We start from the raw sequence: 12,086 nt of genomic DNA, 5'->3' as shown, positions 1-12,086 counted from the left end.
TGCTCAGTGTGATTAACTTTGATGGAAAGCCATTAACCTTAGACTTCCCACTAGAATTAGATGCATTATTGATTTCTTTCTCCTGGTTTTACAGCTAGATTTTTAAGTTATTGTGCTTGTATGGGTCAGTGCAGCAGAGGTTGGCTGTAGTCAGCAATTTGATGCAAGGCAATAAAACCACTCAGACAAGGCAATCCATTGTTTATTAGAAGACCTGCATAAAGACTTTTTAAATTTACATATAAAGGATTTTTAACTTTTTATAGATATACAGCATATGTATGTATATTAAATATGGACTGGAGAGGAGGCGTATAGTGGGAAACTATGGCCCTCGAGGGAAGAACTAGAGTTACCAACAGGGGACTATAATGACCGAATCTGTTATCTGCCATTTTGCTTTGTTGTGTGAAAAGAGGAAGGATGCTCAGCATGAGGATGTAATTTGAGGGAGTTTGTAAAAAACTATTGACCGTAAGCAGCGTCACAGGGGCAATAGTTGGATCTATTTTTGGTCATGTGTTGAGGTTTTAACAAATCACATGCCAGAATTTCTAAGGACTGATTCATATACGCTGGTGTCTGATAGCGTCATCTTTAGAGCTATAAACATTGATCTACACTGGTTAATAGATGTTGATCTAAATGTGTCTGTTTGCATTATAGACTCGATTAGAGCATTGTTTTAAGAGAATGATAAATGTCTGATTGAAAAGAATCATGTGGCTGTGCAATATATGTTATTTTAAAATACAATACATACACACACAGTACATACATACTGACCATTGACTTTTCTTCTATAAGTATACAAAATATGACTTTACATTCGTATGGTATGCTGAGAAGTGACATAATACTTTCTGTAGTATTACCAAATAACTTTACTAGTAACAAAGTAGGGACACAAAAACACAGTTTCCAGGTTTTTAATGTCATTGATATATCTGAAATGTGATCCCTACAGTACTGTTTGAAAGAGGCATGACAGCAGGTACACATCAAGCAGGTGCCACAGTAGCAAGGACAGTCATAGGCATGCTGCTCCGATATATCAGGCATTGGAATGTGTATCAGCAATGTTAGGGAAAGTGGTCACCAAGCGAGGTTGAAATATGTCAAGTCTGAAATATTAATGCCTGAATGGATTAATTACCATCCCTTGAGACACCTTCCAGTAACGTGTGGAGTCTGTGCTACATTGTGTCAAGGCTGTGGTTAGGACCCAACCAATAAGGGAAGTGCCTACACATACCTGCACTGTTATTTCCCATCAAATGTTGCCTCTGTGCTGGAATTAAATGATTTGTTTTTAAATGAATTGACATTGCGGTCTATAACTGTGGAATACACTCTTTTTTGTTCTTTGCAGAAAGAGGAATATGTGGGTGTATATAATAATTACATTCTCGACTAAGAACTGGGGTGATCTTTAATGTAGAAAACCACTTCGAACAAGGCACCATGCTGATAGGTTACATTCATCTCCACATAACTGATACATTAGTAAAACCAGAATAGCTACCCAGCCAGTGTGCAATCAAAGGGGACAGCAATTTGAACAGAAATCATAAGATAACTAGGTATGTGGCGCGGTTGGTCAATGCATTATCAATGCATTATCTGGAGGCCTGGGTTTTGAGGATGGTGGTCCCCATTAATTAGTTTTCATTGGACAATAATCCAATACACAATTCAATCGGTACATCTCCAAAGAGGTCAGGGTGTGAACCCGCCTAAGAGTGATCCCCGTGATCTCTCCAGGACAAACTTGAGACATGATCAATGTGGGAACCAGGCAGTCAGCTCCATGTTCACTTTACTTACTTTCACAGATGGCCAATTAAAAAAACTATACCTGTACCTTGTTAGTGGGGTACAGCAACCCGTTAAAACTACATCTAAAATGAAGTTTAGTTCTGTATTCCCTAATTAACAGCCTTCAGTTTAATTTAGGGGCTCCCAAACGGGGGTCCAGGGACCTCTGGAGGCCCATGGGATGGTTTCAGGGGGTGTCACAAAGACGGCCGGTGTGGGTGGCGTCAGACCAGATGCAGGAAATAAAACAACAGAGAGGTGTGGTTTGGTGGAGCTGAGCGAATGGTTTCGCTCAGCATTTAATAAACAGAACAGAAAATAAAAAGGTTAGACAAACAAACACAAAACAGGACACGGCACTATATGCCAAAATAAAAAAGACAAACAAAACGAACTATACCGACAAAACACGGTGAGCAGATTTTACTACTTATCACTTTTGCTATTACTACCTCCGTCTCCTATCCCGTTCTCCACTCACCGAACACACAACCCCGAGTGAAAGAACTGTGCATCTATATATACTGTTGTGCTGGGATTCTATTACTAATTAATTATTCACTTGAATCCCAGCACGTGAATTAATTCTGTGCAACCCTGTGCTCACATACTATACTTTAAATGCACGTGAAGTGATAGTACAATCCCGTGCCTAAATATATTTATACAATTTAAATACTCGTGCTGCACACACCCATTTATATCCCGTGTACCAATGACTATACACCAACATTAACACACGCACGCAACATACAACACATAACACACAAAATACACACAGGGGCGGGCACTTCGTCACAGGGGGGTACGTAGCACAATGACCCAAATGACCCTGACAAAGCAAAAGTCTCCCAGAGCGGAGGTCAATTAACTTACATGAACGCTGCTGTTAGGTGCTTGGGGTTGTTTGGAATGTAACATTGACGTCAGGTCATGCCCGGGCTAAAGGTATGTACCATTATACAACAAAGTGGCTGCTTGTAAGGAGAAGAAAATAGGCAACTATATTAATGCACTTTATAATTATAACATCACATCTTTTAATTTATGACACTGAACATAATGAAAGCAGTAGTCCTACTGGTACTAACGAACAACCTGTCTGTGGTTGTCTGTCTGTTCATTGATCACCGCTGCATTCCTGCACGTGCACACTGTTAACCACTTTGCCACAAGGTATCAAAATTGCGGGGTCCTTGGTCAGAATGCTTAATGTCTTCGGGGGGCCAAGAAACTTTGGGAACGCCTGGTTCTTCTATTAAGCTACCCATGTAAGCTGCCAAAGTCAAATTTTTGGAGCTAATACACCTTTTAAATAATAAAATAGTCGTTCTCCATAACATAAGAATACAAATATTGGGTGCATACACCTTTTGTTCAGAATTTTTTTATTATTTTCTATTTTTTTCACAAAAGAAATATCTTAAAATTGTCATAACCTTGCATTTAACCAGTGAAAGAGTGTTCATGAAATAAAACATTTACAAACTGGACACACATACCCTGTTTATTTTCTCTAAAAGTCGCACACCATGAAGCAGGTATTTTAATTTTTTTTATTTTTTTTTTATTTTACCTCCTTCAGATAATATTATACAAAAATATTCATATGCAAGTATTAAAGTTGTTTTTTTTTTTTTTCTTTTCTTTAAACATCCAACATTGTTTACCTAAAGCAAAATCACACCAAATTATTTTTTATCGTTATTATTATTGTTTTTTAATTCTAGACATAGTGCACCTTGTGCTTTGACAAACCCAGGGCACCGTGTGCTCTTAAAATGTTTACAAGAAATGTCAATGAATATGTAGTGACATTGTTTATTGAATCATGAAAACGTTTCTGGTACAGAACCTGCCTACTTGTGGGTTTTTATCCTTTTTTATTATTTTTTGGTTGAAAAGTTAGGCAAGTACAATACACATTACAAAAATCAATATCTATATTGCTAACATGTGCAGCATTCATATTTAGTGAGTGTTGTTTTCCCTGTAACAATAAAATCAATACAAATGCAAAATACTAGATGTGGAAAACTTGCAACAAGCAGTGTCGGCTTGTGTGTCAAGTACTGTATTTTTAAATATACAACAGCGTAACAGAGATAACAAAATACATGAACAACAAATAATAATTACCTTTCCTCTACTGAGTTTCCTTGCTCTGGTAAGCAGTGTACCGTTTTTGTTTTCTGCCTTGTCCTGAATTTAAACAAACACCACCTCATATCAAGAAGAAATGCCAATCTCTAATAGTATTTTGCAGTCTGCAGTGTTGCATATATTTACATTAAAATTGCCACTGCTAGCTTGTCATTGTTGTATTTCTGCTACCATGTATAAACTTAACAGTGCCCAACACTCTGTGAGTTTGAATTCTAGGAATTTCAGTGTCTCCCAGGCCCTTTTCATTCCGTAGATCAAAACACCAGGTATGGTTCAGTGAAAAACTATAAATACTAACAAATCCTTATTCGCTTTGTCAAATGTAAGATGTACTTAAAAAAAAAAAAAAAAGGCAATATAAACATTCAATATTTTAAGGCTTGTGTCATCACCACTTCTGTGTGTACTGTATATGGGCATAGTGATAGGGTTACTTTAGGTCTACGTAATCTGTAAAACCAGTAAGCCTTCTTGCTGTTTTTTTTTTTTTTTTTTTAATCTCATCCATGTAGAAATATCAGCCAAGCCAACCTGATGAGAAGCAATGCCTTGGACTCTACATAAGTCCCAAGTAAATTCTTATTAACTGTCTATTCAATAATGAATATACCCTGACTGTCTGCAGTGAAAACTATTCTGAAATAACAGGTGGTAATTAGAGGATATATGTAAGCTCATGATTACCCTCACTGAACTCGAGAATTAAAGTGTAGATACACTTTGCAATTCGGATGGGGCGTATGTTTGAAAAAAAACGTAGAGAATCCTGAAGGTGTAAATTATATTTCTTTTTTGGGGGGTGTCAAAAGCATTATGCCTAACACTTGCAGATGGAGCTGTATGACTAATAAAATTAATTGCTCTGTTCTGTCTTTGAGGAAGATACTTCAACAGCAGGTGGTTCCCTCCCACACATGGAATAATAATTACATATTCACTGGGGGTGAACCCCAGGTCCACCCACGGCAGTCTCAAATAGCAACAGCAACAAGGAAGAAGTAGGAGAACACTTTGCCACCAGAGCACTTATTTCACTTATGATAAGGAGATGGAACTCTTCATAATCACACCCTACTGTGGGTCGGGGAGATTATGCATTGCATTTCAGTTGCATTTCCTCTCTATCCATAGATTACCTCGTAGGCAACTACACCGAGCTCTGGGAGAATAATGCACCTAAAATTACTTGGTGTATAAAACATAGCAATGCACTGTGCTGTATGTTTATTAGTATTTTCAAATTTCCAAACACACCGGTAATATAAACGTGCCAGATGAACAGTAATCCTAAATCGTACATTTATTTAAACAATGCACTAGCAAGAGTATGCTTTTAACTCTTAATCTATCTATCTGAAGTAAGGGAGGCATAATCTAGAATTTAAAATGTTTACCCCCCCCACAAAATATTTTTTAACTGCTGATGTATCGCAAAAGACGATTCTTTATTAAATAATGTGTTTACTGTTGATCTTTAAACTTTAACTAGGCATTGGTGTGATACATCTCTTTCTTGGAAATTGCCTTTTTTCAGGAAGACACACAATAGCTTCATGTGATTTAGAACCAGTAGAAAGCATTTCTTCATATTTTGTCCTAACTGAAGTCTGATTTGTATCTAATGCACACAAGTCAGGCTCCCATTTTTTAATGTATATTCAGGAAGTGTACAAAGAATGATAAAACCAAGCAGTTTATTTTAAAAAGAAAAAACATAGTATTGGATAGAGAATTTAAGAATAAGAAAAAATCTTCTTTATTTGTTAATAGTATTTCATCTGTAAGAGACAATAGAAACAGCTGGCATCCCTTCCTCACATATGTGCGTATATGGATATGTTTGCATTTATGTACACACATTTATACAATTCAGCTGGGACTGTTAGTACATTAGTTGTAAGCTCCTGCCAGTAGGTACAGCTTTGCAGGACACTCTGCCACTTTGTCTCATGAGGGATTGCTGTGTACAGTGTGAAGAGTTGGGTTGTTTGAATGTGTTCCAGAGGGCCGTTTTATTCGTAAAATGGCAGTATTAAACAAGTATAGTATATGCGGTTAGTTTACAAATGAAGCATCCACTGAAAGTACTTGATAAGTCCTGTTTTTTCAAACCAAAGGGAAAAAGCCTTTTGAAGTTTCTGACTAGCATTACAAGTAAACAAGCTTTTGCTTTGACTTGATACCATAACTACTTGATACACTGACTCATGTATCGAGCCTCTTACTTTTACAACTCATAATGACATTTACTTGCACAGGTATCTTCAAATAAAAAATTCTCAGCATGTATGATGTACAAGTCACAGAAATGTGTAAGCATATTTTTATAAGCATCTCCCCAGTGCTTTAGTATAGCATTCTGGACATGATTAAAAACATGTCATTTTTTTATATACTAGGTATATAGATATATAGATATATTATGTGTATTAAGTTTAGAAAAATAATTTGTTCATAGAATAGTAAACAGTCCAAACTTAACTTCAAGTTTGGAAACAAACCCCCAAAGTTGGGGAAGCCCGTAAAAAGATTTGGGTGAGCCATCTTCTCTTTTTTTTTTTGGATTTTTTTTTTGATTTCTCTTAAAGTTGTACTCAATGACATCATTCCATACATTCGGATGCAGGCACAGTCTCTTCCCATCCAGATGAGGATTATTCAGCCACTCTTGATAACCATAACTCTGAAGACAACAGCATAGGACACTTTGAAAGGTTTGCTGGAAGAGCAGGAAATGCAGTTACCTTCTACAATAAGGGCCATGGCAGGAACCCATCGCCACAGACCTCAAGCAGCAGCAGCAATGACCGACACACATATCAGCAAAGGTAAACATCACTTCATAATCAATTAAACCATGGTTGAACCGGAATTAAGTTTATGACAGTGATAATGGTAACTTGGCCATTATCATGAATTAGAGAGGTCTTACCAACAACTAGCCCTTCACACTGATTGGCTGATTTATTTATGAGGCTTTTACATTTCAAAGCTTGCCTTCAGCCATACAGCCCAAGGGTATACTGAACTCAAATGCATTCCTTAATAAGCACAAAACTGGATATGCATGTACATTAGGTCTGTTCACTAAAAAGAGCCCAAGATATAATGAGCTGTATTCATAGTGCTAGTTTAGCAGTGAACGAACACCCTCTTGTATTGAGTATGCTTAGAAAGGGGTATCTGTTGTGTGGCTTAAGAAAATCTTGCTTTATTCTTTCCTTCCATTTTCACTCAATTAACATGGCAGGGAAAAGCAAAACACAAGTGAGAGATAAATAGTATCCTATCCCTTAGTCCCTGAATTGTGCAAATCAAAGTGCCTAATGTGATGCAATGCAGTGTATTACACAAGCAGTATATATTAGAGCTCTGGGATTACAAACAAAACAACTCGCCACTCACCTAAATAAATGCACCTTTTGGATGGTGAATGTTGCTAGATTGTCTCAAAACCTACAGTATATCCATCTCGTATACTGTAGAGATGATGGGTGGATATATGTTTATTGCCCTTCATCTCTGATACATGTATGGGATGAATGTAGATGCAAATCCTCACATTGTCAAAAAATCCCACTGCTACTCAGGCTTCAAAGTTTGGTCATGGAATGGAATTCAATAATCCAATAGAGGGACATGTTTGGTTTTTTTTTAAATCTACAATGGCTGTCACTAATGCCTGGGTTAAATCATAATTATGGAGCCACGATAATGGTTATAAACATCGCATTGGAGGCACAAGGGACCTTTAATTTAATTCAGGTCCCAGTTAGTGAGACTGCAATCCCATTCATCCCAGTCGTTCCTGTAAATGTTTAATGAAGAATACTCAGTCCTGAAAGAGAACAGACAGGTACATGCTCCTATAAGTTTAAACATGTAAACCTCTGCCCTAAAACTTAATCTAGTTATGGCAGTTTTTAAAATTTACTTAGAGGAGTCATTTTACTGGAGTAAAAGGGAGGCACTAAGTTGAGGTCAAGGATTTTAATGTGCAATGAAAGTAGTTAAGGGAAACAAATCATGATTGTGTTGCTATAGAAATCAGCAGAGTTTCTTCAAGAGTGTGAATTGTGTTTTTTTTTTTTTTTTTTTACATAATCTACTTACTATGCATAAGTACTGATAAAAACTGCCTTGGTCTTTCAAACACAAGCATACTCTTTTTTCTAAGTCTTGTTTTTTTTGTTAGCAAGTGAAAAACATTCTTAGAAAAGCATTTCAAGAACTTGACCAAAATATCAAAATGTATTTATACTTAAATTATAAAGAGAACATCTAATACCCAACATCCACTTTGCTGGCCTAAAAAAACTACATCAGTGCAGTGAAATACACAAAACTGTTTTACCTTATGCACACATGAACTGTTCACGTACTTCTAAACAAAAAAATTTGTTTGATTATGCACACATTAACTGTTCAAGTACTTCTAAACAAAAATCAAAGAATACCTGTCATAGTTTTTACTGAATTGGTACAGCCGTTGCTGTTAGAAAGGGTTTGTGTTTGATATGTTACTGATTTATCTTCACCTGTTTTTATCTTCACCAACTGGATGAAGTTGGATCCTAGCACCACTCCCCAAAATCTTTGTAAGCTATTTCAAAAGAGGGGAAGAAATGTTACTGTCAAGATTCTCAATCTTTTGCATAATCCTTTTAGAAAGTACGCACTCTGAACAAGTTACGTGCTAGATAGGCCAACAAAAAAGGATGTTGCTCCTTCCAGTAAAACAGAGCTCTGTCCAAGTAATCCAATGAAATGTTAAAAGTAAAATCATTCTAGTCTAAGTCAGGAAAAAAAGGTACTGTCCAATCTATATAGCACGTGAACCATCTTCTGAGCATTAAAACAAAACAAAACAAAACAAAAACAAAACTAGAAATATATCATTTTGGATAACATATAAAACAAAGTCATAATGCAACAAACATCAAAGGAACAGGAAGACACCAATGCTACAAAGAAATTGCAAATATATGTACAAGACCCTGTTTTCCGTGTGTATGTGTGTGTGTGTGTGTGTGTGTGTGTGTCTTCTTGTTTTTTCTATGTGGATTGTGATTCAGGTTTAACAGAAGCAGTCAAGGCTGCAGTTCCAACCACCAGACTGCAGGGTTCAGCAAACACTGGAGCAGGCCAACTTCCCACTTTGTTCAGCTGTCACCAAATGACACTGGATATACTGGTCTCTCTGGGCAAGAGGGGCAGCATGGCATTGTTCGTGTGAGCCTCCTCTGGGTTTTGTCCCCTGTTTGATTTAGACTGTGGCCTTTGCCCATTGATTAGCGTCATGGGGATGTTACAGTAGGTATGTTGGTTCCCTAATGAGGTAACGGTGGGCAGGGTGCCGGTGTGAGGTACATCGTACTCGTAACTGCGGTAGTAATGTTTCTGCCGCATTTGGGTGTGGTAGGTGTTGTGAAAGGTGGAGCGTAGGTCTGGATGGGCGGTGGCTAAAGCGGTGGATGTGGCAGCTGCCATGGAGATGGCCGACACGGTCTGCAGTTCTCCAAAGGCTCCCTGCTCGCTCACATCCAAGACCTGCTCGTGCGTAATGATGGGCTCTATCCTCTTAAAGGGCATTTCGTACTGTAAATATTTCCAAAACTTCGAATTCAGCTGGTTGCTTTCGGGCCCATGCCATTTGATAACAGTCAGCAGCTTGATGGTGTGTTTGAGGGCCTCCACCTCCTGGTAGTTCATGATGCCTCGGAGTTCAGTGCATTCGATCAGTATGACCTTGATCTCTCCAGAGACCAGCATGTTGCGGAGCCGTGTCTCAAGCTCAAAGATGCTCCAGCCTCTTCTGACCACGTAGGTGGGGGTCATCACAATTATTAATCTTTTGCTCTGATCCACACATCTTGCCACGTCTTCAATATAAGCTGCAAAATAAAACAGAAAAGGGTGTAACCTTTCAAAGCAGTGATACATTGTCTCTGGATTGCTGGTGATTACTTGTTTGAGCATTTCCTTTTTGAAATAGTTGGACAAACTTTTTGTTCTAACCTCTTAAGTTAGAGCATGGGCATGCTCACTGGAAGGGTTTTTAATATGATAAACTCATTATTTACATGTACTTCCTTGTGCAGTTTATCATTATAGTTTGGTTTTAAAATAATGTTGAGTTTGATTATACAGTATGCATATATATATATATATATATATATATATATATATAATTGGCACCCTTGATAAAGATGAGCAAAAAAAGACTGTATAAAATAAATAATACCAGTACTGAGCTATATTGTAATTTTCCAACATGTGGAATATATTTGACTTTATTAATGATTCAATGGAATCAACCAAAATTACACATTTCTCAAATTATAAATTTATTTCCAAAAAAAATGAAGTGTCACAATTATTGGCACCCTTGTTTTCAGTACTTTGTGCACCCTCCCCTTGCAAGGATAATGGCACTGAGTCTTTTACTATAATGTTTAATGAGATTGGAGAACACATTGGGAGGGATCTTAGACCATCCCTGCATACAGAATATTTCAAAATCCTTGATATCCTTCGGTCTGTGCTTATGGACTGCCCTCTTCAATGCGGTTCAAGTCTGGAGACTGAGATGGCCATTGCAAAATGTTGATTTTGTGGTCAATTAACCATTTCTTTGTGGATTTTGATGTGTGCTTGGGGTCATTGTCTTGTTGGAAGATCCACTTGTGGCCATGTTTCAGCCTCCTGGCAGAGGCAACCAGGTTTTGGCTAAAATGTCCTGGTACCTCGCAGAGTTCATGATGCCGTTGACCTTAACAAGGGCCCCAGGACCAGTGGAAGCAAAACAGCCCCATAACATCAAAGATCCACGACCATATTTTACAGTAGGTATGAGGTTCTTTTCTGCACACACATCCCTTTCGATACCAAACCCACCGCTGGTGTGAGTGGCCAAAGAGCTCTATTTTCGTCTCATCTGACCATAGCACCCGGTTCCAATGGAAGTGCCAATGCCGTTTAGCAAACTCCAGGCGCTTACGTTTGTTGGTTGCTCTCAATAAAGGCTTTTTTCTGGCAACCCTTCCAAATAGCCTATTGGCATGGATGTGGTGTCTAATTGTAGATTTGGAGACTTGCTGACCCCAAGTGCAACCAAGTTCTGTAATTCTCCAACTGTGGCCCTTGGATTTCTCTTTGCCTCCCGAACCATCTGCCTCACTGTGCATGGGGGCAAGATACACTTGCGTCCTCTACCAGGCAAGTTTACCACTGTTCCAGTGGTTTTGAACTTAATTATTTCCCTAATAGTGGTAAGTGGTATATTTAGTTTTTTAGCTATTGTTTTGTACCCATTGCCGATTTATGAAGGTCAACAATCATTTGCCTCTTTTCATTTGTGAGTTCTTTGCCTTTCTCCATGGTGATGGAAGACAAATGGATTTCATATGCGTGTTACCAGGAAGCCATGGAAGGCCACAATACAGTTCCTTAAGACTGAGATGAACTTAAAGAAGTAGAATGTTAATGCAGATTTAATTTTGTTTGATTTTATTCATAAGAATCTTTACGGGTGCCAATAATTCTGACACCTACCTTTTTGAGAAAAAAATGTATTACTTATTAATAAAAAACTTTTTCTATGAGCAATTGTATTAGAATAAAAGAATATGGTTTTCCCATATATTTGAGCATAAAATATAGCTCATTACCAGTGTTGTTTATTTTATACAGCCTTTTTTGCTCATTTTTATCAGGGGTGCCAATAATTTTGGAGGTGACTGTATATGTTTGTATGCTTTTGCAATACTCATTTCAGGTACTAATAGGTTTAATAGGTTTGTTCAGGGACTGGGCTTTGTAGATTTTGAGATGTCAGTTTTGTCAGGTCCCTGTCAATAGCTAAGACAATAAGCTCCTGAACATAGTATAATCAAGTCTGACAGCAACCATGAGTTATCAAACTAGTCCCGGTGAATTTCTAAGTAATGAGTTTATTATAAAAATAAAAACAAAACATTCAAATACAGATCCTATGCAAAAAAAAAAAAAAACTTGCCTAACTTTGGATAAAAATACCAATGACATATTGATTATGGATTTTATTTCTTTACTTTATTACCAAGTAAGTGTATTATTTTCCA

At 37.5% G+C, this 12,086-nt stretch overlaps 1 protein-coding gene across 3 annotated transcripts in view; it reads right to left on the bottom strand.

Annotated features, from left to right (window-relative positions):
* Positions 1–2,450: 2,450 nt before the first annotated feature.
* The window catches only part of LOC117405223 (interleukin-1 receptor accessory protein-like 1), a 512,848-nt gene continuing 503,212 nt past the window's right edge, over positions 2,451–12,086 (bottom strand). For 2 of the 3 annotated variants that reach the window (XM_034008100.3, XM_059029879.1), the window contains one exon: positions 2,451–9,878. In XM_034008100.3, the coding sequence (XP_033863991.1) occupies positions 9,154–9,878 (725 nt within the window). In that variant the 3' untranslated portion in view covers positions 2,451–9,153. The remainder of the gene's footprint in view (positions 9,879–12,086) is intronic. The other variant, XM_034008101.3, reaches the window with a different exon arrangement.

Source organism: Acipenser ruthenus, chromosome 9 (genome assembly GCF_902713425.1).
Source record: "Acipenser ruthenus chromosome 9, fAciRut3.2 maternal haplotype, whole genome shotgun sequence".
NCBI lineage: Eukaryota > Metazoa > Chordata > Actinopteri > Acipenseriformes > Acipenseridae > Acipenser > Acipenser ruthenus.
Note: the sequence above shows the minus strand (reverse complement) of the source record. Positions and strands in the feature narration are given on the sequence as shown.